The 26,163-nt window shown below is 65.8% G+C and overlaps 1 protein-coding gene across 1 annotated transcript; it reads left to right on the top strand.

The window, feature by feature from the left end:
- The first annotated feature begins 24 nt into the window (after nt 1-24).
- Nucleotides 25-25,932, top strand: UNC13A (unc-13 homolog A). The gene is made up of 46 exons (XM_088535067.1): nt 25-124; nt 2,880-2,909; nt 3,127-3,226; nt 3,477-3,594; nt 3,743-3,866; nt 3,988-4,061; nt 4,140-4,194; nt 4,298-4,333; nt 4,536-4,746; nt 5,078-5,203; nt 6,401-6,964; nt 7,580-7,670; nt 8,562-8,611; nt 9,431-9,518; nt 10,481-10,486; nt 10,613-10,684; nt 10,789-11,008; nt 11,251-11,478; nt 11,807-11,948; nt 12,092-12,261; nt 12,354-12,469; nt 12,553-12,716; nt 12,810-12,972; nt 14,602-14,670; nt 14,802-14,891; nt 15,042-15,176; nt 15,312-15,445; nt 15,734-15,819; nt 16,074-16,200; nt 16,289-16,385; nt 16,508-16,651; nt 16,820-16,903; nt 17,179-17,256; nt 17,522-17,610; nt 17,706-17,858; nt 18,010-18,133; nt 19,608-19,613; nt 20,953-20,991; nt 21,866-21,895; nt 22,547-22,603; nt 22,690-22,770; nt 22,886-23,033; nt 23,620-23,676; nt 24,956-25,048; nt 25,125-25,284; nt 25,635-25,932. The coding sequence occupies exons 1-46, from the start codon at nt 103-105 to the stop codon at nt 25,921-25,923; spliced, it is 5,340 nt and encodes a 1,779-aa protein (XP_088391193.1). The 5' UTR covers nt 25-102; the 3' UTR covers nt 25,924-25,932.
- The last annotated feature ends 231 nt before the right edge of the window (nt 25,933-26,163 follow it).

Genomic DNA, 26,163 nt, shown 5'->3' with positions numbered 1-26,163 from the left:
GGCCGCCCCCGCGGGGGCGGTGGCGGCGCTGACGTCAGGAGCTGTCCCCGGTGCTGAAGCAAGATGGCCGCCTGCTAGCGGTGCCCGGGCCGCGCCGGGACCATGTCCCTGCTCTGCGTCGGAGGTAACGGGGGGGCCCCGCGTCCCGCCTCCGCCGCCGCCGCACCGGGGAAACCGCGTGCGGGGAGGTGGGGGGGGATGGCTTCTGGGGGGCGGGATGACTTAGGGAGGGGGATTGATTGGGGGGGGTGATTTGGTGGAGGGCATTTGGAGGGGTGATGTGGGGGGTTGATTTGGGGAGCGTGATTTTGGGGAGGGGGGCGCGGCCCCGGTGCCGGCGCAAGGAGCCCGGCGGAGGGGGGCGGCTCCCGGCCCGGCTCCATTCACAAAACCGGGCCGCGCCGGGGGACCCGCAGCGCGGGCGAGGCCACCCCGCGGGGGGAGGGGAAGAGAGGGAGGGGAGCGCCGGGACCCCCCCCGGAACAAGGGAGGCGGGGGGGGAGGTGGAGTGAGAGCAGGAGCCCCGAGACCCCCCCACAGCGCTCCCGCAACCGGGGGGGAGGGGGCGGCCGGGAGCGCCGCTGTGTTTGAGCCCCCCCCCCTCCACCCCCCCCTGCCGCTTGGCGCGTGGTTCGGCCCGGGCGGGGCCGGGCGCGGCGCGGGGGGGGGCGGGGCGGGGGCGCGCGCGGAGGCGCCTGGATTTATGAATGAATCGGCGGGGGCGCGCGCGGGGCCCGGCCGGGCGGGGCCGGCGGGGCGGGGCCGGCGGGGCGGGGCGGGGCGGGGCGGGGGGGAGGTGGTGCCACCGGCTCCTGCCGCCGCCCCCCCCACCCCCCCCGCCCCGGCGGAGCCGCCCGTTTTGCGGCGGGGTCGAGCGGCGGCGCGGGGACGCGCCCCCCACCGCTCCCTCTGCCGCGGGGCCGCGCCCGGCGTCGGGGGGCTGCTTGGAGGGGGGAGGCGCTCCCAGGACCTGCCCCCTCCCTGTCCATAAGCTGCCCCTTCCTCCCCTCCCCCCAAAATAAAAAGCAGCCCCCCCCCCCCATTGCAGCCACCCACATCCCCTAAGACTCCCCCTCCCCGGGCATCCCCCCCGCCGGGCAACCTGGAGGTCGCCAGTGTCCCCCATTGCTTGGGGGGGGCTGGATGTGCCCCCCTCAGCCCAGCCGACCCCCTCCCCGGCAGGAGCTGCCCCGCTCCGTCATGGCGGCGGAGGGGGGCGGGTCTGCGCAGCCTCGGGGGGGCGACGTCCCCGGCGCTGCTGGGGAGGAGGGGCAGCACAGTGACATCCCCCAGATGGGGGACAGCAAGCGCGGGGGGCTGGTCCCCCCCGCCCCGAAATGTGCCCAGCTCCGCGCTGGGATGAATCGTGCGGGCTCCGCGCTCGCCCTGGGCTGCACCAGCAGCCGCTCCTGCTTCGCACGGGGGAGACTCGGGGCGGGCAGGATGGTACCTCTGCCCCCGCGGCCTCCCGGCACCTCTGGGCACATCTGGGAAAGAGCTAAGGACGGGGGAGGGGGCGGTCGGGGCCGGGCCAGCGGGAGAGGTGCCCAAAGCAGCTCGTGAGGGCGGCGGGAGCCAGGGAGGGGCCTGATCCAGGACCTCCCCCGCCTCGTCTGCATAGTGTCCCCCGCCACGGGGTACTCCTGCCTGCAGCACCCGTGGCAGGTCACAACCTTCCCCGGCCTCAGTGTCCCCGCGTGTATGGGGAGGGGACAGCCGCCCCCTCCCCCGAGCAGGGTAGCGGGGGGGGGGCCCTGCGGTGCCAGGCGCTGCCCTTGCTCCCCAGCCCCCACCCCAGACAGGGGACTTTCGTGGAGGGGACGGGGCCACGCACGCGCTTTACAGCGTTGCCGCGGGGGATCCTGCCTTTAATGGCGCGACAGCGGCTCGGGCGCTGCCGGGGACTGTCACGCGCGATGACACCCTCGGAGCCGCTCGGAATAGCGCGGGGAGCTGCTGGGGAGCCGGGGGCGGTTGGCAAAAAATAGCTCATTCCCGGCTGAAAATAGGTTGGGGGTGCGGGGCGGGGGGCAGCCCCACGGGAGCCCGCTGCCCCGGCCCTCCCGCAGTGCTTCCCGGGGGCAGGCGTGGGATGGACGGAGAGCTAATGGGATGGGTGGACAGGGGGATGGATGGACAGACAAGGGGTGGGGTGGCCGGGCCATCCCCTTCTCTCAGTCCCGCTCTTTGCGTTCAGCCTTTCCCGAGGTGTCCACATGGGTCCTCAGGGGCTCCTGCTGGAGCTGGTACTGGTACCAGTGCCGGTGCCATCAGGCTGCTCCTTGCTGACGCCTGGGAGAGCCCTGTGCTCCCGGTGCTCCTCTCCACCCGCGACTTTTGGAGCTTTTCCAGCCTTTTTCTGGTAGCGACTGGAAGTCCCTGCCTGGCCCGGGGGTCGCTGTGCGGAGGTGGCAGAGGCCCCAGTCCGTGATGTCGCCTGGGCTATTTTCAGCCTTGGCCGTCACAGTCCTCCCGCCGGTGCCCACGTCACTTACCCGGGTGCTGTGTCATCCCCCCCGCCCCCCTCACCCCAGTCCCCTCCTCCAAGCCGGTGTCATTGTACTATGGGCAGCTCTGGGGGCTCTTAGCCTCCCCGTCACCGGCAAAACCTCGGTGCCCAATTGCCCCTGGCTGCACAGCTCCCAGTACCCCCTGCCCTGGTGCCACTGGTGTCACTGGTGCCACTGGGGCGGAGATGGGGATGGGGGCAGTGTGGGGTCCCCGTGTCCCTCCAGTGCAGTGAGCCCAGGTCAGCAGGTGTCTGGACGGGGGCAGCTCTGGGGGTCCTTCCCCCACCATGGGGACCCTGGCTGGGGGTCCCCAGTCCCCCCCTGTGCTGGCCCCCGGGGTGACTCCCTCCTCTCTGTGTCTCTCTGCAGTTAAAAAGGCCAAATTTGACGGGCCCCAAGGTGAGTGGCCCCATCCAGGGCAGTGGGTCTGGGGCAGGGGTCTCATTTCATGGGCTGGGTGGTGGCAGGGGGGTGCCAGGCTTGCTCCCAGTTCCTGGTCCCTATGGGGGGGGTCAGGGGTTGGGACTCCCGTGGACACTGGGAAATGGGGCCGGTGCCGGCGGGGACCCCTCGTGCCCCAGCAAGGGCTGGCGTCACCCTTGGCTTCTTCCCGCAGAGAAGTTCAACACCTACGTGACACTCAAGGTGCAAAATGTCAAGAGCACAACCATCGCGGTGCGGGGCAACCAGCCCTCCTGGGAGCAGGACTTCATGTTGTGAGTGCCCCCCCCCCCCCGGTCCCCTCCTCACCCTGGGGCACCCTGGGGTCCTGCAGAGCTGCCGGCTTATCCTGGGTTCCCGCCTTCCCCGCCACGGAGCATCGGTGGGAGCTCCGTCCTGGGAAGGGTGGGAGATCTCCAAGCCCCCCAGGGCTGAGGTCCGGAGTAGGGGGCAGCAAGGGGGCAGGAGAGGGGGTCCCTGGGGACTTGGTGGGTTGGGGGGTGACCGCGTGCCCTTTCTCGGCAGCGAGATCAACCGGCTGGACCTGGGGCTGACAGTGGAGGTTTGGAACAAGGGGCTTATCTGGGACACCATGGTGGGCACCGTGTGGATCCCCCTCCGGACCATCCGGCAGTCCAACGAGGTAGGCAGCAGGGGGGCCGTCCCCAGGCTGTGCCCCCCCACCCTGGCCCTGGCTGCCCTGGGCTTTGAGGTGACCATGGGGACCAGCCTGGGCTCGTGCGGGCGGCCTTGGCGTGGGCAGTGCCCCTGAGCCCCCTTTGCCCCTGCAGGAGGGTCCCGGGGAATGGCTCACGCTCGACTCCCAGGTCATCATGACAGACAATGAGATTTCGGGCACCAAGGACCCCACCTTCCACCGCATCCTCCTGGACACCCGTTTCGAGCTCCCGCTGGGTAGATACCAATGCCCGCATCCTCCCCCAGCCTAGGGGTGCTGCCAGGGCCCACCCCGGGCAGAGCCAGGCGGGATGTGCTGGGGACCTGTCCCGCAGACCAGGAGTCTGTCCCCTTGCAGATATCCCCGAGGAGGAGGCCAGATACTGGGCCAAGAAGCTGGAGCAGCTCAATGCCATGCGGGACCAGGACGATGTAAGCGAGGGCCGGGGGACTGGGGGCTGCGGGGGGCATGGGGCACATCCCACCCTGATCCAACACTGTGTCCCCCAGTACGCGTTCCAGGAGGAGCAGGAGAAGCCTCTGCCCGTCCACGGCTCCCAGTGCTGTAAGTGCCCGGCATGAGGCCACCGACCCCACAGCCTCTCCCGCTCCCGTGGCTGCCCTGGTGTCACCTCCGTCCTTATCATCTCCGCCCCTTTCCTTTGCAGGCAACTGGAACTATTTTGGCTGGGGAGAACAGCAAAGTGAGTATGCGGGGGCTCTCCCCGGTTTGCTCCACCATGGGACTCGCTGTGTCCTGACTTCAATCCTGTCTCCCTTCCCTGGGCTCTGTCCCTATGGGCTGTCACCCTCCCCATGCCACCCAGCCCCAGCCCACGGAGCAGGGGCGGTGGCAGCAGCAGGGCTGTCTCAGCTCTGTCCCCATCACCACCTGCCCTTTTGCAGATGATGACCCTGACAGCACCGTGGACGACCGGGACAGCGATTACCGCAGCGAGACCAGCAACAGCATCCCACCGCCCTACTACACCACGTCGCAGCCCAACGCCTCCGTGCACCAGTACCCTGTGCGGCCGCAGCAGCAGAGCTCCCGTGACTCCTACACCGACTCCATGCAGAGCTACGAGATGGACTATTCGGACCAGCGCCCCATGAGGTAGCGCTGGTGCCCGGCCCCGGGGACACCAGGGGACACCGCTCTGGGGCAGAGGAGGACGGAGCGGCAAGGAAGAGGGGCAGGAGGGGACACTGTGTGGGCATGCGGGGTGTCCCTGCTGCCATCACCAGCGATCCTGGGGGTGGGGGGTTCAAAAGGCAGAGATGTTTCCGTGCTCCGTGGGGTCTCCCTTTTAAGTCCATCCTTGCCGGGAGGTGGCCGGGCTGCAGCAGAGCCGCAGGGATGCTCCGTCCCCAGCGCTTGCAACCCGAGCGCGCCGCGGCGAGCGCGCGCTGGGACCCGCTGACCGTGTTCCTCTCCTCCCCGGCAGACGCTACGGTAGCGTAGACTCTGCCGCCCACGGGCGCAGCGACGCTGAGTCCGCTTCCGAGTCGAGCAGGCGGACCAGCCGCCAGCACTCCCTTGAGAGCAGGCGGTCCCTAGACCTATCGGATAGGTGGGTCCTCCCTCGCCGCGTCCGTGTGCCGTGCACAGTGCCGTGCTCCGCTCTCGCAGCCGTGGTGAGGCCAACACCAGTCCCGGCAAGGGTAGCCCCGCTCTGCCGCTGCCCCGGCCCAGCCTCGGGGTTTTTTTGAACCTTGGCAGCAAGTCTGTGGGGAAACTTCCTCTGCATCCCCATCTCCCTTCTGTGCTGGCCAGCCTGGATCATCTGAGCTCACAGCTGGATTGCAAAAGCAGCAACACGTTTCCCACATCTGAGCAGGCAGCAATTGCAAAAGCAGAAGCCCTTTCCTCATTTCTGAACCAGGAGCACCTGCAATGCTCCAGCCCCTTCCTCACATCCAACTAGGAGCAATTGCAAAGCAGCAGCCCCTTCCCCATGTTACGGCCAGGAGGAATTGCAAAAGCAGCAGCCCTTTTCCCATTTTCAAGACAGGAGCAAGTGCAAAGCAGCAGTTTCTTCCCCATGTCCGAGCCAGGTGCAATTGCAAAAGCAGCAGCCCCTTTCCCATATTCAAGACAGGAGCAATTGCAAAGGGGCAGCCCCTTCCCTGCAGTGCACAGGGCGGTTACCCGGGCTCGTCCTGCGCCGGCCGGGGAGCCCTGGGCTCTCCCTGGTGCTGGGGTGCCAGCAGGAGCTGCGTCTCCTGCTCCCTCCCCAGGACTCCTTTCCTGAGTGCCCCATCCTGCGGCTCCTGCCTGCGCCCCCCTCCCTGGCACCCACTGCCACCCTCCAGCACTCTCCTTCCCGCTGCGTATCCGGAGCCGTCCTGTCCCGCCTGTCCCGGGCCCCGGCTGCCGGTGCTGGCGACGTGGTGTCGGCCTCTCCCCTGGCTTGTCCCTGTCCTGTCTGCATGCGCGTTTCCGTGAGCATCATCGCGCAGCCCCGCGCGCTCGCCCGGCCCCGGCCCCGGAGGAGGGAGCAGGATGAGGAGACCCGGGAGCTGGCAGGGAAAGCGGGGAGGCGGAAAGCGCTCTGGAGCTGAGCTGGGAAGGGCACATGTGGCGATGGGGATGGCTGGAGGGGTTCCGGGGGGTGCCGGACGGGGGGAGCTCCCCATTGCCTCTGCCGGCATTCCCGCGCGGGGATCCATCCCTCTTCCTGGGACCGGCTCCCTCACACCCCCCTGCCGCTGCGGCGGGCTCCCGGACGCCAGGGCACCCTGCTCAGCAGCGTGCCTGTGTCCCGCAGCCCCACAGGCAGCAGCCGCTACGCATCTTCGGCTGAGCTCAGCCAGGGCAGCTCGCAGCTCAGCGAGGACTTCGAGAACGAGAGCCTGCGGGACTCGGAGCTCGACGAGCGCGACGGCGACTCCTACCACTCGTGCCACAGCTCCGTCAGCTACCGCAAGGACTCACCGCGCTGGGACGAGGAGGAGGAGGAGGAAGAGGAGGATGACCTCTACCTGGAGGAGGAGGAGGAAGAGTTCAACGAGGACTATAGTGAGAATGAGGAAGGCTATGCCAAGGAGGAAGAGGAGGAGCTGCGGGAGCGGGAGGTTTATGAGTCGCAAGCCTTGGCGCAGGACACCTACCCCGCAGCAACACCGAAAGCGCCCGGGCAGCAGCAGCCCGTCCCGCAACAGCCGCAGCCGCCACAGGAGAGGAAGGAGGAGAGGAAGGAGGAGAGGAAGGAGGACAAGGATGCGGCCGCCCCTCAGGAGAGCCCCGAGTCCCTCCTGGCCCAGCGGGCAGAGGACGAAGCCCCTGCGCCCGAGGCGGCGCCTGAGCCCGAGCCCCCGAAAGCCGCCGAGAGGTAGGAGGGACCGGGAGGGAGAGGGGTTCCCAGCGGTGCCCACGGTGCGGACGCGACCGAGGTCAGGGGGATGTCACCATGCAGGGGTCACCAAGCACCTTGTGCCATGCCTGGAGCGCTGGGCACCGTCCTGGGCTGAGCGGGTGAATTACTTGGTGGACGCATCCCCACTGCCACCAATAATTTGGGGTCGATCTTGATCTTCTGTTATTGAGAGGCTCTGCCTGGAGGGGATGTGGCTTTTTCAGGGTTTTGGTGGGGCTTAAATTACAGCCCGGAGTCAGGGGAACCTCTGATTTAAAAGAACTCATAGTGAGAGAAAAAAAAAAAAAAACAACCTACATGTTGAGGGCTCTGTGCAGGTGGCCTTGCTTTGGGTCCACCAGCGCCTCTTCCCCGAGGCTGTGATCACAGATTCATGTCATGTCAGGAGATGGGGATATTCTTTCCTCCATTTTTCCCTCCACCAAAAAAGAGGAAAAAGAGGGAAAAGAAAAAACACATCCAGGTTGGAGGGGCATCCCCGAGCCATCTCCTTGCCCGCTCCAAGTGCGCTTCCTGGCGCCCTCTCCGCGGGGACATTCCCGGCTGTGACGGGGCTGTGTGTGCTTACAGGGAGCAGGCGGCGGAGGAGCAGGACCCCAAGGCGCGTGCCAAGGCCAACTGGCTGCGAGCCTTCAACAAGGTTTGCATGCAGCTGCAGGAGGTGAGCGCGCCGCGGGGCCGGGCGCGCGCTGGGGTCCCCGCCCGTCACCCCCAGCGCTTGGGCATCTCGCAGCCGCGGTTGCTCCCCCCGTCCCGCATGAATCCGATGCTCCTGGGGGCAGGCGCCCCAGACCCGCGCAAGGGGTTGGGGGTGATGAGGACCTTCCCCCCCGGCATGTGCTGCATGTGCCTCCTCGTCGGTTGAGTTGACCGTTTTCTGTTCTGTTTTTAGACTCCATCCTCCATCTTTTCTTTTTGTTTTGGCTCCGGCTGCACCTTGCCCCCCCGGGGGCTGCCGCCCCCCTTCCCGCCGCTTCTCTTTTCAGTTCTCCACCACCATGGCCCTTGCGTCCGCGTCTCCCCTTCCCGCAGGGAAGGGCTATAGCCCACCCGCAGGTAAGCATGCACCGCGCGCGCCCTACCCAAGCGCGCGGCCGCGCGCAGCCACGGCACCCGACCCCGGCAGGGGTAAAATCAGCCTGTTCCCCCTCAAAAAAGCCCCTCCGTTGGGCGGGGGCGCCGGGCTCTGTGCTCGCACCGTGTTCCCCACGTCCTCTGGCTTCCCCCGGCTTTGCTCCATGCCCGGAGCCTCCCCTGTGATGCCGTGGCCATCCCTTGCTCGGAGTGCCTGGAGAAACCTGGCTGCTGATTTTCCAGCACGTCTCCTAACTCTCCAGGGTTTTTTGTCTTCCCAGGACAAACGCCGTGCTGGAAAGATCCCAGTCATTTTAGGAGTGTGTATTATCCATAATCCCTTTCCATGCTTCCCGCTGTCTCAGTGCTCATTCATTCCTAAGCAGAGCAATGTCCCCAGGATGCTGGGGTGCTTCCTCTGCCTTTCTGGAATGGGGATCAGCTCCGCAGCCCCTGACCGGCACCGTGTGTCTTGCAGGCCCGTGGAGATGGCGACGGAGAAGCCAAATCACTCTGGTTCAAAGGCGGGTGAGTGAGGGACGGGGCGACAGGCGAGGAGGTGAGTGGCTCGGGGTGGCACTGATCCCTGGACCGAATGCATCGGGTCACCTGGAGGCATTCGGAGGGGACCCAAAATCCCCCCAGAATCGCACTGAGCCCAGGGTGTCTGCGCAGGAAACCTGGTTTTCCCGCAGGCCGGAGGCTGCGGATCAGCATCTCGCTCCAAGCACGGCCCTGGCCCTTCAGCAGAAAACCCCGTCTATTCTGCTCTGTGCCACAAAGCCAAAGCAAAATGAGCCCCAAACGCTCCTTTTTAGAAGCATTTCACTGCCTCACATTGTACAAGCCATGGGGACGGCGACAGCTCCCTGACAGCATCCATCCCCTTTTCCTGCCATCCAGCATCCCAGTCCCTGCCCTGGTGGGCGGGCGATGGAGCCAGGCGGCCTTGAGCTCCCGGCAGGCGCCGCCGGATGCCGCATCCCGAGCAGGGGCCGGTGCTCGGGGGTCCCTTGCGGCTGGCACTGCCCGCGCCCCGCTCACTCTCGTCTCTCTTGCAGGCCTGGCGGTGGGCTGATCATTATAGACAGCATGCCGGACATACGCAAGAGAAAACCCATCCCCCTAGTTAGCGATTTGGTGAGGTTCCTCCTAACGCTTTGCACCCGCCAGCCGCCGGCTTCGCTCCCGCTCCGACCCGCTGGACTCTGCCGCCCGCTCCGGAGGCGGCTGCCGCCCCGGCCGCTCCGGGCGCGCGCGGCTCGGGCTCGCCGTGCCCTGCTCCCCGGCTGCCTCTAACATGCCTTGTGTTTTCTGTTCTTCTTTTCTGGCCGCCCCCGGCTGCAGTGGGGCGGCGGTGAGGTTTCTGCGCTGCATTGACAGCATGCCCGACATTAAGCTTGGACGCAAATCTCTCCCTCTAGTGCGAGACCTGGTGAGCGCCGTGCGAGGGGTTAAAGAGAGAGCACCCTTGGGTGCCCAGCCTGGCCGCCTTGGGGATGCTCGGCCGGCGGCTCCGATGGCAGCACCGGGTGCCCCAGTGTGGCGCCTCGGTGCGGGGACGCTCTCGTCCTGCATCCCGGGATGCCCGGGACGCGCGGAGCGGGGCGGGAGGGGGCTGCGAGGCCGGCTGGGCCCCCCTCAGGGTGCTTCTCTTTAACGCGCCCCGTCCCCGCACGGAGCATCAGTCCGAGGCGTCCCGTAGCAGCGGCTGGTTTCCCATATTTGCTGCCGGCGGCTTCCGCACGGCCCCTTCATCGCCACCCATGGACTCTGCTCCCGGCGCCGCTCCCATTAACAGGGCAACTTTTCTTGTCCCTGTCCCCACCGGACTGTGCCCGGTCCCGTCCAGCCTGGCCCTGGTTTGGGATGCAGGGGATGCGCCAAGCCAGGCTCAGCAATATTGGAACCCAGACGCCCATTGCACCCCCAGGAAGGTGCCCTCTGCCCCCACCTCCCTTTACCCCTCCTGGCCCCACTCTGTGCCCTCCCTGGGGTGCTCCCCCCTGTCCCCAACCCGCCTCCCCCTGTGCCCCCCAGCCTCAGTGCTCTCCATCACCCTCCCTGCTGCGGCAGCCGCTGATGCTTCTGCGCTGAGTGTTGTGTCGCGGGGGGACGGGGACGGGGGACGGGGACGATGGGCTGCGCGTGGCCACGCTGGGTCCCTCCAGGCCGCTGCCTTTCCAGGCTGGAGGGACTCGCTGCGGGGCTGCAGATTTGGGGAGCCTGGCTCAAATACCCGCCGCTAAGGGGGACTGGCCCCATGGTGGCCAAGGTGGGGGGTCGCTGCCACCTTGTTCCTGCTGGCGACAAGGGGCAAAAGGGGAAGGGGATGGGAATTGCGATGCCATGAAACACTAATGCCTCTCGTTCCTCCTGCTGCCGCTGCTGTCACAGGCCATGGTAAGTGTCCTCTGCGGTGTCTCCTGGGTCCCAGCCACACGGCCAGAGGCTTCTGGGGACAGGAGGAGACCCTCCTCCTCCAGCTTCCACCCCACATGACTCGAGATCCGCTTTTCTCTCCGCCAGTCGCTGGTGCAGTCCAGGAAAGCGGGAATCACGTCCGCGCTGGCCTCGAGCACCCTGAACAACGAGGAGCTGGTAGGTGCCAGCGCGGGGGGCAGCAGCAGCGAGGACAGCAGGGATACCGCGCTGGCATGTGGGAGCTCCCCCTGCCTCCCTCCCTCCCTTCCTTCCCGGCACAGAAAAACCACGTTTACAAGAAGACCCTGCAAGCCTTAGTGTACCCCATCTCATGCACGACGCCGCACAACTTCGAGGTGTGGACAGCCACGACGCCCACGTACTGCTACGAGTGCGAGGGGCTGCTGTGGGGCATCGCGCGGCAGGGCATGCGCTGCGCCGAGTGCGGCGTCAAGTGCCACGAGAAGTGCCAGGACCTGCTCAACGCCGACTGCCTGCAGAGTAAGGAGCCCTGTGGGTGTCCCCTGCTGTCCCCTCCCCACCTGCCGTGCAGCTGGTCCAGATTTCCAATCCTAATTCCCACTCTGTGCATAGCGGGGATGCACAGGGTAGTTCCTGACCAGGGTACAGACCCTTCCAGTTTGGAATTTGTCCATGTCTGGTGCTGAGCTCAGGGATACTCAGCCCATTCCTGGGTGCTGCCTGTGTCCCTCATCCCGCCTGTCACTGTTGTCCTCTCCCAGGGGCGGCGGAGAAGAGTTCCAAGCATGGAGCGGAGGACCGGACCCAAAACATCATCATGGTGCTCAAGGACCGCATGAAGATCCGGGAGCGCAACAAGCCCGAGATCTTCGAGCTCATCCAGGAGGTGTTCGGCGTCACCAAGACCACGCACACGCAGCAGATGAAGGCTGTGAAGCAGAGTGTCCTGGACGGCACCTCCAAGTGGTCGGCCAAGATCAGCATCACAGGTAGGCACCTGCGTCACCACTCAGGTCTGTCCCCATGCCACCACTGTGGGGGAGCCCTATGTCCCTGCGGCTCTGGATGGAGCGCGTGGCATCGTGCCGGCATGGCCCTGCGGGCACATATTCTCCTCCCAGCAAACTATACCCTCTCGCTGTTGGCAAATTTGGGGCAATCTGCATGAGGTCCCTGGCCCGTGGGGGGCTCGGGGGTGCCCTGGCGCGCGCTGCCCGCCACCCACGCCCGCGCCGCTCACTGCTGTCTCCGTCTCTTCTCTCCGCCGTGTGCCGTTTGGTGCCCCGCGCGTGGCCGGCTCTGCGTGCCCTGCTGCAGTCGTTTGCGCCCAGGGTCTGCAAGCCAAGGATAAGACGGGTTCCAGTGACCCGTATGTTACTGTCCAGGTTGGAAAGACGAAAAAAAGGACTAAAACTATCTACGGCAATCTCAACCCGGTCTGGGAGGAGAATTTCCATTTGTAAGTTGGGCTGTTGCCCCCCTGCTGCGGTTTTGGGCACCGTCTTTCCCCTCTTGAGCCCAGAGGATAGAGGTGGCGGGTCCCTGGGGGGAACGTGGGATGGTGCCAAGGTCCCTGCTCATGGTGTCCCCTTCCTGTCGCAGCGAGTGCCACAACTCCTCTGACCGCATCAAGGTGCGCGTGTGGGATGAGGACGACGACATCAAGTCGCGCGTCAAGCAGCGCTTCAAGCGCGAGTCCGATGACTTTTTGGGCCAGACCATCATCGAGGTCCGGACCCTGAGCGGCGAGATGGATGTTTGGTACAACCTCGGTGAGCTCCGTGGCGGCACCGCGGCGCCGCAACAAAGGTTTGCTTGCGGGGGGACCCGGCGCCTCATGCCCGCCTCCCCGTGCCTGTGACAGACAAACGGACGGACAAGTCGGCCGTGTCGGGAGCCATCCGGCTGCACATCAGCGTGGAGATCAAGGGTGAGGAGAAGGTGGCCCCATACCACGTGCAGTACACATGCCTGCATGAGGTGAGCGCCACGTGGGCACCGCCACCGTCACGGGTCCCCTGTGTCCACCGGGGACCTCACGGGACCCTCTTGCCCTTTCCCAGAACCTTTTCCACTTCGTGACGGACCTGCAAAACAACGGCGTGGTGAAGATCCCCGACGCCAAGGGTGACGACGCCTGGAAGGTCTATTTCGACGAGACAGCGCAGGAGATCGTGGATGAGTTCGCCATGCGCTACGGGGTCGAGTCCATCTACCAGGCCATGACGTGAGTCTCTCGGTGCCGCCGTCCTGCCCGTACCCTCTTCCCTGGCTGTTGTCAGCACTCGGATCCTCATCGTTTTCCCGTGTTCCCCACTAGGCATTTTGCCTGTCTCTCCTCCAAATACATGTGCCCGGGGGTGCCAGCAGTGATGAGCACCCTGCTTGCCAACATCAACGCCTACTATGCCCACACCACGGCCTCCACCAACGTGTCCGCCTCCGACCGCTTCGCCGCCTCCAATTTCGGGGTAAGTCCGATGGTGCGTAAACCCTCCTTCCTTCTTCTCTCTTGTGGGGGGTGGCGGGTGGGGGGCTCGGGGGGCGGACAGGGGCCGTGCAAACCCCCCCGCGGCGCTCGCCCCGCAGCCAGGCCGCTGTGCCTGGCCTTCAATCCGCCTCCTGTTTGCCAAGGAGGGAATTTCCCCATCTAAATTTGCACCCTGAATGCTCATGCGAAGCTTTGCAATCCACCCCGGCCTGCACCGCCGGCCTGCAATATGTCGCCCCCTCGGCCCGGCCAACCCCGGGCACTGCGTTCCTGCAGGACGTTGACATTTCTCATGCCTTCTCCCTTCCCTGCTGCTAGCAGGGCGCTTTGCACGGCCCTGAGCGCGTTGGATGCAACCCGAGTCTGGTGCAAACCCCTGGCGGCTGCACCAGCACCCATGGGTGCACGTGGGTGCCCAGCTTCGCACCATGCGCTGCAAGGAGGCGAGTTTGCACCGGGGCCGGGCTGCCCCTTGGGGTGAGGAGGAAGAGGACGGACCGGGCTCCCACCCCAGCGGCTCTGCTTTTGCACGGAGCGAGCAGGGACGGGATCCCAGTCCCAGTAGGAGCAGGCAGGGGCCAGCTAGAGCGGAGCTGAGCGCCAGGTCCCGCGGGCATGAGGGCGCAGGAGGAAACCACACGCGAAGCCTTTGCTCTGCCGCGGAGCATGTTAAAAACTTGTTTCTTTCTCTTTTTTTAGAGAGCCTAAAGGTCAGGTCCTAAAGCGCCCAGCATTAAGGCCGAGCGCGGTTGTAGCAGCCGCCGTGTGCCGGGGACGCACGGTCTCGCCCCAAGGCGCCCGGAAGGTTTGCGGTCGGTCGCCCAACACAGGCTCTGGCACACGGTTCCCCCCGGCCCCTTCCCTGCATCCAGGCCGGGATGCGGGGGAGCAGCAGCCTTGCTTGCAGGTGCCCCCGGGAGAGCCGGGCCCTGCGTGCTTGCCGCGCTCCCCGCCAGCCTCCGCGCGCCCTTCTGCAGCCCATCGGTCGCTTTTCCTTCGGCTCTGGCACAACGGCCCAAGCGGTGCCGGATCAGCATCCTGCTACCCGTCCTGAGCATCCAGCTGGTTTGGAGCCCCCAGCCCCGGGGCATCGCCCTGCCTGTGTCCCTTGGATGCCCACTCGGGCAAGGTGGCTTTGTCTCAGCGAGGCCTGAAGCAGCTTTGTTGCTAAATTTGGGCAGATTTTGTGAAAGCAGCTCTTTCCTTGGCCACTTTTTTGGGGCATTTGGAGAAATTCACCATCCTGAGCCACCACACTCTTCTCCCACCCGGAGCCCTGGCCTTGGGGACGTTTTGGCCATCTTGTCCCCACTTGTCCCCTGTGGCGCTGCCACCTTCCTGGGCACCAGTGGGGCTTCAGGCTCCTGCACTGGCCACCTTCGCCAATCCCATCCCAACCACTGCCGTCTGCTCCACACTGCCCGCTGCCGACCCCCGGCGAGGCCGGGTGTCCTTCCCAGCAGGGCACAGCCCGCAGGAAGGCAGGAGATGGGGGACAAGCTGGGGAGAGGGGTGGCACAGGGTTGGGGGGCCCAGAGAGCCAGGAGAAGCCGGGAGGAGGGTGGGATGCGGCGCCGGGTGCTCTGCCCCCGTTTACCTGCCCCGGGGCATTTCTCCGCAGAAAGAACGGTTCGTGAAGCTCCTCGACCAGCTGCACAATTCCCTGCGGATTGACCTCTCCATGTACCGGGTAAGCACCCTCCGTGCCTCGGTTTCCCCACTTGCCTAAGGAAGAGGTGGTTGCGTTCTCCTGCCGGGAGAGCCGAGTGGTTTTCCTGGGTTTTGCTCCATGTGCAACTACTTTTCCTCTCCCTTTTGCAGAACAACTTCCCTGCCAGCAGCCCTGAGCGGCTTCAAGACCTCAAATCCACAGTGGATTTGCTGACCAGCATCACCTTCTTCCGCATGAAGGTATCGCCCTCGCTGGGGACCTGGGCAGTAGCCACAGTGATGCCCTTGATGGTGCCACTCCGGCTGGACCCCCGGGGCCTCGGCCGGGCTGGTGGCTCTATCCCCAGCGGTGGCCGATGTGGTTGACTCCACGTCTCGCTCCATGTGCAGGTCCAGGAGCTGCAGAGCCCTCCACGGGCCAGCCAGGTGGTGAAGGACTGCGTGAAGGCCTGTCTCAACTCCACCTACGAGTACATCTTCAACAACTGTCACGAGCTCTACAGTCGCGAGTACCAGACGGACCCGGTGAGCAAGGAGAGCCGGGAGCCCCCGGCCTCACACCTGCGGCCACCCTTGGGCACTGGGGCCAGCGTGGAGCCCCTGGATGCTCCCATATGCCCAGTGTGGAGGTGACCAGAGCCTGCCGTGTTCCCCATTCAGAGCAAGAAGGGTGAGGTGCCCCCTGAGGAGCAGGGCCCCAGCATCAAGAACCTGGATTTCTGGTCCAAACTCATCACACTGATAGTTTCCATCATCGAGGAGGACAAGAATTCCTACACACCCTGCCTGAACCAGTGCGTAGCCGTGGGGAGCGGGCGTTGCGGGCAAGGGGCGATGGGGGGGACACACCATGTGGGCCGCTCACAAGCCACCAGAACCCCTTTCTGGACACAACAGGCAAAAGGGTGTCACCAAGTGTTTCCTGAGCTCCATGCACCAGCCCCAGCAGCTGGGGGACAGGCTGGGGACAGCCCAGACACAGCCACGGGTGACACAGGGCCCCACTGTGGTGTGGCCCTGGCCATGGGGGCTGCTTCTCGGTGTGCGGTCCCCCCGCGAGCGCCCTGTCCCCTCGTCCCCAGGTTCCCACAGGAGCTGAATGTGGGCAAGATCAGTGCCGAGGTGATGTGGAACCTCTTCGCCCAGGACATGAAGTACGCGATGGAGGGTGAGTGCCCCCAGGCGCCGCGGGGCAGCACCGAGGCTGCGGGACACGGTGTGGGGCTCCCCATCGCCTCCAGCAGCATCGCGATGAGCTCAAATCCCTCCCTACAAACATCCACGGCCCAAGCTGGCCCTTTGTCACCTCGGCACCCCCAGAGCCACCGCAGGGCCCTGGCGAGGCTCCCGCGCCGCTGCCCCGTGGGACACGGGTGGGCTCGATGTGGCCCATCCCCACGGCGCTGTCGCCTTCCCACGCAGAGCACGACAAGCACCGTCTGTGCAAGAGCGCCGACTACATGAACCTGCACTTCAAGGTGAAGTGGCTCTACAACGAGTACGTCACTGAGCTGCCCTCCTTCAAGAGCCGCGTGCCCGAGTACCCCGCGTAAGTGGTCGCCTCCGCGGGGAGCTGCCCGGCTGTGCCGCGTGTCCCCGGAGCTGCCGCCCTCACCAGGCATGCGCCCCTCTCGCAGCTGGTTTGAGCCCTTCGTGATCCAGTGGCTGGATGAGAACGAGGAGGTGTCGCGGGATTTCCTGCACGGAGCGCTGGAGCGGGACAAGAAGGACGGGGTAGGAAGGGAGATGGCCTTGGATGGAGCTCAGTCAAGGGGACTGCAGTGGCCACCCGAGGTGGGTGCCGGGGGATTGTCCCCTTGGCCGAGGGAGGCTCACGGTCCCCATCCCCACTGCAGTTCCAGCAGACATCGGAGCATGCCCTCTTCTCCTGCTCCGTCGTGGACGTCTTCTCCCAGCTCAACCAGAGCTTTGAGATCATCAAGAAGCTCGAGTGTCCCGACCCGCAGATCGTGGGGCACTACATGCGCCGCTTTGCCAAGGTGGGGTCCTGCCTCTGCCCGCGTGGCTCCCAGCGCATCCCAGCGGATCCCAGCGCTGGGTTCCTTCCCTGCCGCGAGACTCACTGTGTCCTTCCCTGCCGGCTCTTTCCCTCCCTCCTCCTCCTCGTTGCTGTGCTCCGGGCCTGTCCCATCACTTGGGGGGTGCAGACCATCAGCAACGTGCTGCTCCAGTACGCCGAGATCATCTCCAAGGATTTTGCCTCCTACTGCTCCAAGGAGAAGGAGAAAGTGGTGAAGTATCCACTCATCTCACTGGCCAGGCACTGCCTGGTCACCCCTGTCCTGTCCCAGGGCTCAAAGGGGCCTTGGTGTCCCCAAACTGCTGCCTTGCGGGGTTGGTGGCCTGGGCGTCCCTGCTGATGCCCGAAGGAGCAGGCGGGTGGGCGAGAGGTGGCCACGGGGTGTTCCCAGGGTGGGGGGCGCTGGCGGGGTGGCCACATCGTCCCCGCGTCCCCACGATGCTGTGGTCGCTGGTGCTGACCCTGCTCTCCATCCTGCCCTTCCAGCCCTGCATCCTGATGAACAACATCCAGCAGCTCCGCGTGCAGCTGGAGAAGATGTTTGAAGCCATGGGGGGAAAGGAGGTGAGTGTCGGGGTACCTGGGGTGGGGAGGATCCCCATAGTCCCATCTCCCTGGGGACAGCCCCTTCCCCAGCTCCACAGCCCCTTTCCCTCCCGTTTTGTGCCTGCACAGGCCACCCTGTGTCACCCCATGGCACCCTGCTGTCCTCCAGCTCCCACTAGGGCTGGGCTTTACCCTTCCCCGTGGTGCCTTTGGGGTGCAGAGAGCCCCCCGGGACTGGGAGAAAGTCCCCCCATGTCCTCTCCAACCCATCCCCTGTCCCCAGCTGGACACAGAAGCCAGCGACATCCTCAAGGAGCTGCAGGTGAAGCTCAACAATGTCCTGGACGAGCTGAGCCGAATCTTTGCCACCAGGTACCCCCGGGTGAGGGGATGAGGGCCAGGGGCTGTTGGGCAGGGGGGACCCTTGGCCCTGTGGCCTGGGGGATGCTGAGCGCTGCGGTCCCCAGCTTCCAGCCGCACATCGAGGAGTGCGTGAAGCAGATGGGTGACATCCTGGGCCAGGTGAAAGGCACCGGCAACGTCCCCGCCAGCACGTGCAGCAGCGTGGCCCAGGACGCGGACAACGTCCTGCAGCCCATCATGGACCTCCTGGACAGCAAGTGAGTGTGGGGGACAGCAGGGCCTGCATGGGGACCCCTGTGACACCCCAAGCCTCCCTGGGAGCGATGGGGACTTCTGCCAATATCCCATGGGGATGGTGGTGGCTGAGCTACCAGAGGTGCCATGCTCAGCCCTATCCCCTCTCTGCAGCCTGACACTCTTTGCCAAGATCTGCGAGAAGACGGTGCTGAAACGGGTGCTGAAGGAGCTCTGGAAGCTGGTGATGAACACAATGGAGAAGACCATCGTCCTGCCGCCACTCACTGACCAGACGGTGAGGGACAGGGGACGGGGCCTGGGGACCCTGGAGCTCACCTGGGCCTGTGCCCTGTGCGCGGGTGGCCTGTGGGGGACATCACTGAGGACTTGGGGGCTTCGCTCAACCCCCCAGCTCCTGGCTGGAGAGGGCACGGAGGAGGGAAAGGTCCATGCTGGGGTGCCCAGTGCCATCAAGCACATCTCACCGAAGGACTGTCACCCTCCTGCCACCCCCATCGTGGCACCTGTGGGGGGAAATCGGTCCTTTCCTCCCCATCCTTCCCCTCCAGGCTGTGGGTGCAGCATCCCCTACTGTGGAATATGCGCCGGGAAGTGAATCCATCAATCCGGTGACGCCGCGGGGCTGGGATTGCTCCACGGATCAGGGAGTGGCTGCTCCAGACTCAGGCGTGATGGGCTGGGCTCAGTCCCTGTCCATGGCCTGGAGGGGTCCACATGGATTCGGGGGCAGAGGGAAGCGTAGGGAATTGTCGGGCTCCTTGGAGAGAGACTTTCTGAAGGCTCCGTCTCACGCTGCTGCGTGTCCCCGCGCTCCTGCATGTGGCAATGTCCCCAAGGCTTCGTGGGGCAACTGCCACTGCCTGGCCTGGTGGCTTTTGCTGGGGGCACTTCTGAGCCCTTGGCAGCCTAGCAAGGAAAGGGATAGTCCCCCTCCAGTGGGACCAGTGACACCAAAGGCTGTCCCTGTCCTTGTCCTGCTTGATGGCTTCCCCTAGAGCTGGGATCTGGGAATCTTGGATGGGCTCTACCAGGGGGTCCCCAGACCTGCTCTGTCAACGTCTCTCGGTCCCCCAGGGCCCTGGGGCTTCCCACACTGGGTGTCTAAGGGACAGTGTGACACAGGCTGCTTCTCTGCAGCCCTCGGCACCGAGGTGGCCCAGCGAGGAGCCGCCTGCGTCAGCGCGGAGCGACGGCAACGCTCCGGTCTGGGGGCTCTGCGCTCTTGGAGGAGCCAGACCCAGGGCCCCATCGCAGCCCTGGGTCCTGTCCCTTGTGCTGCGGCAAGAAGAGGCTCCCATGGGCGTGTGGGTGGCTTAAAATGCAACAATGGGATTTTTTTTTCCCCCAATTCTGGGGAGTTTCTGGCTGGAGGCTGCTCTTGGTGCTGGATAGGGTCCAACTTGGGGAGTGTCTATCCCCAGAGCAGCACCCAGAGCGGCTGGAGGGGCGTTTGCTCCGCACTGCGATCCGGGCGGGCAGCAGCAGCTCTCATCCCGGCGCGTCACCGCGCCAGGGTCACTGTCACTGCGCATCACCCCACACCGTGTGTCCCGCTGGGACAGACCTGCATGGGTGGCAGGGGCCGACGCGGTGCCGTGCAGGTCCGGGGTGCTGGAGCACCGGGATCCTGGTGCCGGATGCCCTCGGGGAGGGCGGCCGGGGCTGCGGGCAGCCGGGGGTGACAACGGGATGTGACACTCATGCGATGGTTGTTCTCTCCACTTGCTCCGCTCGCCTCTCAATGGCAGATGATTGTAAGTACGGCGGCTCCCGGGGTGTCTGTCTGTCTGTCCGCTGTGTGTCGGTCCCGACCTCGCCGGTTCTTGTCTCGTGTGGCTGTCCCCTCCTCACCCTCCGTGTCCCCTCGTCTCCTTGCTTAGCACCGGCTCCTGGTGGGACACCCAGCTGGGCCAGGGCTGGAAGGGTTCCGGAGGCACCCGAGGCCACTGGATTTGCCGGGCTGTGGCTCAGGGATGGGATAGAGGGACGGAGCTGCCGGCACTTGGCAGTGCCACCTATTCGGGACCAGCCAAATCCAGGCTGATCCCCTCATCTTGCTCTGCCACGGAGGGGACAGAGCTCATGAGGAGCATGAGAAGGAGCAGGATGTGCTGGGCAGATGGGGGCTGCTCTTCTTGGTTGCCTTCGTTTCCCTATGGGATTGTGGCCGTGCTGGGGAACGGCGGGTGCTGAGGGCAGAGGCTTTTGGTGACAAGGATCTCGCGGGGACGCGGAGGTCCCAGCTGGGGTTGTGGGGTAATCGGGGCAGGGGGCAGCTGCCCAGCAGGCCTTTCCCTGGGTCGGGATCCATGACTGGGATCCTGAACTCCTGTGCCCCCATCTCAGCGCTGCTGCCGTTTCCTTGCACGGCTTCGACCAAGGGATTCCCTTCCATTGTCTCCTGCTCCATCGGGGACAGCAAGCCAGATCCCTGTGCGACATCCCTCGTCCCCCCGACCAACCTGCGCGCCCCGAGGCCCTTGGCACCTTCCCAGGGTGCCAGGTCCTGGGTGCCAGACACTTGCCTCTCTGGTCCCTGCAGGGGACAAATATATGTCCTCTCTGTCCCCACACCTTCCTTTGCAAATAGAAGCATTTGGAAAGACCCTGGCAGCAGCCCCCAGACCTTGCGGGCACCGATGTGGGTGCCAGGCTCCAGCCCAGGTGGCCTTTGTCTGTGCTGGGCCACCCGCTGTCCCTGCACCGGGACCAATGTCCCCGCTGAAGCCATGGGGACAGTGGCAGCTCTGCCCAACCCCGGGGGGATCCCAGGCAAAGGGGACCCCCCCAGCACCACGTGCCTCAGTTTCCCCTCAGGACAGGACCCCCTCCGTAGCCCTAAAGCTGCTGTTTGCTCAGCTGTGCCCCCAAAACCCCCGAGGCTGGTTCAACCCCGCCATGTGCCACATGTGTCCCAACTTGTCCCCCCCACCAAAGCATGGGGGCAGCGAGCTCTGCACCTTGCCTGCAAAATCCCAGCGGGGGCTGCACCCCGGCCACGCAGCCCCCTCTCTGTCCCCTGTTATCCCTTGTCCCCGAGTGCCGCCCCCGGCCTCTCACGCCGCCGCTCACCCTCTGACGTTGCTTCTACAGGGCACGCTCTTGAGAAAACATGGCAAGGGGACAGAGAAGGTAAATAGCCCGTGGGCTGCCGCGAGTGTCGTGGCCCTATGGCCACCCGTGTCCCCCTGCCCCCCCGCAGCCAGCGCTGGCGCCGCGGGGCCGGGCTTGTCCGTGCTACCTGTCGTGCTGTCTGGATGTGCCGTGGGTGCTGTCGTGTCCAGTTGTGCCGTGTTGTCCGCGCGGGGGGGTGCCACGGCCGGGGCCTGTTTGGTGCTGGGTCCGGGGTGGGGGACGTGGCCCATCCGGGGGGACGCAGGGGATGTCACTCTGCACGGGTGGAGGCTCCTCTGCAGGCTGAGCCAGCAGGCACCAGCCTGTCCCCAAGGCCATCGTGTCCCCCCCCCCCAGAAGAGGTGGCACCCCAGGGCTGTGGGCAGTGGCTGCAGAGATCCCCTGGATCTCCCAGCTGCTTCCCACCACCCATGGGTGTTCCCACCACCTATGGGAGCCTCCAGCACCTCTGGGTGCCCCCAGCCCCTCCTGGTTGCTTGGAAATGCCGGGGTTTCTTCGGGCTGCTCAGAGCTGCATCCCGGGAAGGGCAGCTCCAAAGCGCAGCCGGGCGCTGCCCTGGGGACAGCAGGGACACCAGTGTGCCCAACATTCCCTTTGCTCCCGCTGCTCTTTCCCTAGAGCCAGCCGAGGCTAGGAGCAAAGCCTTGGTGGAGGGGAGGGGGGGCAATGGCAGCAGAGACCTAGCACGCTCATCACAAGGTGGGCCTGGCGGGGGCATTAAGCAGCCGCGGGGAGGCCGGATGCCAGCGAACACCCCGGGCTGACGCTTTGCAGCTGCCAACTGGTGCCAGTGTCACCAGCGGACACCAGGGCCCAGACGCGGGGGCTGCCAGGGCCACCAATAACTGTCCCTTGCTGTTCTCTTTGCAGAGCAGGGTGAAGCTGCCCAGTCACACTGAAGTAAGGACACAGATCTTCTCCTCCCCACTCGCCTCCGCTCCCGCCTCCGCCGTCCCTTCGCCCCGGCCGCTGTCCCTTGCTCTGCGGCGTGGGGGGCAGCTCTGTACCGTGTCCCATCGGGCTCTGTTCAGGGGACACTTGTGTCCCCAGCTCCCAGCCTACTGGGGGACCAGGGCCAGCAAGGGGGTGGCGGTAATGGGAACCAAAGGAGGGGGCAGAAAGGAAAGATTTAATGGGGGGCACAAATGGGCACCGTGTCGCTGCCCAGCCCTGGACACCCCTTTGGGTGCTGTATTCCCTGGGCACAGGGGCTGTGCAGGTGGCACCAGGGGCTGTGCCCACCCCTGCCCTCCTGCCCGGCCGTCCTCGGGGGTCCCTGCCGGGTCCCCGTGTCCCCCCATGCCCGGCTGCGCTGGGCGCCGCGGCTCCGGGCACCGAGCGGGACCCGGAGTGGAGCTGCTCGTGCAGCATCCCGGCTGGCGGCTGCTCCGGGCTCCCGTCCTGGGCACCGAGCCGCAAATGCAGGTGTTGGGCGGAGGTGGGGGATGCACCAGCGCCCTCCAGGTTGGCACGGCCGGCGGGCAGCCCGGCTGCTCCCGCTCGCACCCGCGGTGCTCACCGTCCCTGTCCCTGTCTCTTTGCTCTCTGCAGGGCACCCAGATGATCTTCAATGCGGCCAAGGAGCTGGGCCAGCTCTCCAAGCTGAAGGTGAGGGCGGCCGGCATGGTGCCAGCGTGGGAGAGCAGCGGCCTTGTCCCCCGCCGCGGCTCTGAGCGCAGCCTTGTCCCTTGCAGGACCACATGGTGCGGGAGGAAGCCAAGAGCCTGACCCCCAAGCAGTGCGCGGTGGTGGAGCTGGCGCTGGACACCATCAAGGTGGGACCCCGGGCATGTCACCCCCGAGCATGGCACCCACCTGGGGCTCGTGGTGGCCCTGGGGGCTCCACAGGGACCCCGGGGTGCTGAGCAGCCTGCGGGGCCCTTCTTGCAGCAATACTTCCATGCGGGTGGCGTGGGGCTCAAGAAGACCTTCCTGGAGAAGAGCCCCGACCTGCAGTCGCTGCGCTACGCCCTGTCCCTCTACACGCAGGCCACCGACCTCCTCATCAAAACCTTCGTGCAGACCCAGGCCTCGCAGGGTAGGACATGCCACTTGCTCTCGGTGTCCCCTTGGGCCACCAAGGGCCCTGTCGCAGTGGGGCTTGGGGACAGCAGCCAGTGTCCATCATGATGGGGCACAAGGGACAAGGCGGGGGGACCAAGGGGATGTTTGCCCCCCCCCCCCCCGCTGCTGTGGTTGCCACCAAGCAGCCCCGTCACCGTCCCCATGTCACCGTCCCCATGGTCTCACTGCCAGCCCCCGTTGTGGCCCCAGGCACGTGTCACTGTCCACGGCACGTGGTGCCACCTCCCCGTGTCCCTCGCCCGGGCTTGTGTGCGTCTGGGCGCTTGGCTGTGTGTGCAGGGTCGTCCATGCTGTGTGTGCCGCCCGGCGGTGCCGCGGCGCCCGGCGCTTCCGTCTTCTGCAGTGTCGTCCGGCTGCTCGGCCGTGCGTCTGTCTGCGAGATCTGACCTCTCTCTTTCTCTTCTCTGTGTTTTTCCTCCCTCTTCTCGCTCTCTTCTCCCCGCCGCTCGCTGTGTCTCTCTCTCTCTCTCTCTCCTCCTTTTTCCTTCCACTGTTTTTTTGCCCTGTGTCTCTGTCTCTCTCTCTCGCCTTCCTACTAGTGCACGGTGGCAAAGGGGTTAGGTTTACCCTTAGTGAAGAAATTTATCCTGAGAAGGGTACGTGTGACGCTCCCCCGCGCCAGCCCCTTGCCTGCTGCCGTCTGCCTGGGCTAGTACCCATCCCAGCAGGGCTAGTAACTGTCCCCGCAGGGCCAGGCAGAGCCGCGGCCCCACCGGGTCCCCCATGTCCCCACTTCGGAGGAATTGGGCACGGGCGATGCCACCTGGGCTGGTTCCACCCGCTAGTGCCACCACATGGGGCACCCAGGGACCCTGCGTAGGGGGCACCCTCCCTGGTGGCCAAGGCCAGCCCCGTGTGGCCCTTTGGGGTGGTGGGTCCCCCCCACCCGGGGTGGCCAGTGTCCCCCCTCGCCGTTGCCCACCCCTGTTGCCAGCAGGACCTTTACTAGCCCTGCTCTGTGCCCTTCGTGCGACTGGGGCGCCCGCTGGCCCTGCGTGGCCACCCCCGCTGCAGGGGTCTCTGCACCCATGCTTGGACCCCCCTCCATCGCCTCCATCTCGGCTCAGCATGTGGCACCGGCCGGGGGGGGACAGGGTGCCCACTGGGGATGGGGTGACCCCATCAGGCAGAGGATGGAGAGCAGAGGGTGCCTGCCCCGCTCCAGGGACACCTGTGTGTCCCCGGGCTGGTGGCACCATGTGACGCGCGGGGACGTGGCCTCCTTCACACTGTTATTTCCTTCCCGCTGGGGTCTTTTCCTTGCCCCATTCCCCAGCGCGGGGCTTTTTTGCTGCTCTTGGTTTGATGTCCCCACCTTGGCCTGACTTGTCCCTTCACCCGTCCCTCTGCCTTGCCGCCCTCCTTCACCCATGGCTGCATGCACGGCGCGGGGTGGTGGGTGGGAGGATGCTTCTGGGCGCAGGTCACCCAGGTGTCCCCTACACTGGGTGCACGGGGAGGGGACCAGGGCTTGGTGTGGCCCGCCCCCGCCCCGAGATGGAGGGGACCTGGGAGAGGTCCCTGGTGGAGTCATGGGTGGCACGCGTGGCATTCGGGTCCCTCCTGCCCAGCGCAGACCTGGGGCAGAGCTGGTGGTGCAAAGAGCACCAACACGCCTGGGTGCCATGCGACATGTCCCCGTCCTTGCACTGAGCGGTGACAACCAGCTGCAAGGACTGGCACCTGCCACCGTCCCTGCTCACTGCCACCCAGGCAAGGGGGCGCTTTCCCAAGGCCAAAACATGGGATGGGGAAAGAGGGGCCCTCCCAGCAGTGCGGAGAGCAGGGCCACCACGGGGCACCTTGATGCCACCTTGCCTGGTGACCTGTCCCCTCCGGCGCCATCACACTCACGCGTCCCTGCTGGCCACGCAGGCTCTGGTGTGGACGACCCCGTCGGCGAGGTCTCCATCCACGTGGAGCTGCTCACCCACCCGGGCACCGGAGAGCACAAAGTCACCGTCAAAGGTGGGCGGCGTAGCAGGAGGGGCCGTGGGGCCGTCCCCTAGGGCCCTCCTGCCTCTCACCAGCCTCTTCCTCGCAGTGGTGGCCGCCAACGACCTCAAGTGGCAAACGTCGGGCATCTTCCGGCCCTTCATCGAGGTCAACATCATCGGGCCCCACCTGAGTGACAAGAAGAGGAAATTCGCCACCAAGTCCAAGAACAACAGCTGGGCGCCCAAGTACAACGAGAGCTTCCAGTTGTGAGTGGTGGTGCTGGGGTGGGAGGGACAGCCTTGGCCTGGGGGGGATCCCACATCCTTGGGGGAATCTCGTGTCGTTGGGGGGATCCCGCATCCCTGCGGATGCTCCAGCCCAGCATCCTCCGTGCATGCGGCAGCACTGGAAGCGTCCGGGTTTTCTCCCTCCAAAGGGAAGTTTTGGTGCTTTCCACTGGCCAATGCCAAGCAGCATTTTGCAGCCCAGCAAAAGAAAAAAAGAAAAAAAACATGCATTCTGGGGGGGTGGAAGGGAAAAAATGAGGAACAGTGGGTGTTTTCCTTACCTGGACGCCCGCCGGTGGTGCCCAACGTGCATTTTCCCCCCGCCGCAGCACCCTGGGCACGGAGACGGGCCCGGAGTGCTACGAGCTGCAGGTGTGCGTGAAGGACTACTGCTTCGCGCGCGAGGACCGCACGGTGGGCATGGCCGTGCTGCAGCTGCGCGAGCTGCTGCAGCGCCCGGCCTGCGCCTGCTGGCTGCCCCTGGGCCGCCGCATCCACATGGACGACACAGGGCTCACGGTGCTGCGCATCCTCTCGCAGCGCAGCAATGACGACGTGGCCAAGGAGTTCGTCAAGCTCAAGTCGGACACGCGCTCGGCCGAGGAGGGCAGTGGTTAAACCACCCCCCCGCGTCCCCATCTTAGTCCCCCCTCACCCCAACGGGCCCCTTTTCTATAGCGTTCTCCAGCTGTGGATAAGCCATAGGGACCAGCCGCCCTCCTTCCCATCCCCAGGGCAGCGCCATGGAGGGGGACACAGGTGTCCCCCGCTGTGCGTCCCCTGAGTGCCACGCACGTGCCCCTTCTTTGGTCCGGCAATGCAGGGCACAGCCAAGCCCCGCTGGGGGGCAGGGGACAC

Source organism: Tinamus guttatus, unplaced genomic scaffold (assembly GCF_059628265.1).
Source record: "Tinamus guttatus ecotype Peru unplaced genomic scaffold, ASM5962826v1 Tinamus_guttatus_pri_ptg000610l, whole genome shotgun sequence".
Lineage (NCBI taxonomy): Eukaryota > Metazoa > Chordata > Aves > Tinamiformes > Tinamidae > Tinamus > Tinamus guttatus.
Note: the sequence above shows the minus strand (reverse complement) of the source record. Positions and strands in the feature narration are given on the sequence as shown.

Coding starts and splice junctions, on each gene's coding strand:
- UNC13A (XM_088535067.1), top strand. CDS start 103: ATGTCCCTGCTCTGCGTCGGAG. Junction 6,965..7,579: donor CCCCCGAAAGCCGCCGAGAG/GTAGGAGGGACC, acceptor GTGTGCTTACAG/GGAGCAGGCGGCGGAGGAGC. Junction 16,386..16,507: donor AGCGGGACAAGAAGGACGGG/GTAGGAAGGGAG, acceptor TCCCCACTGCAG/TTCCAGCAGACATCGGAGCA.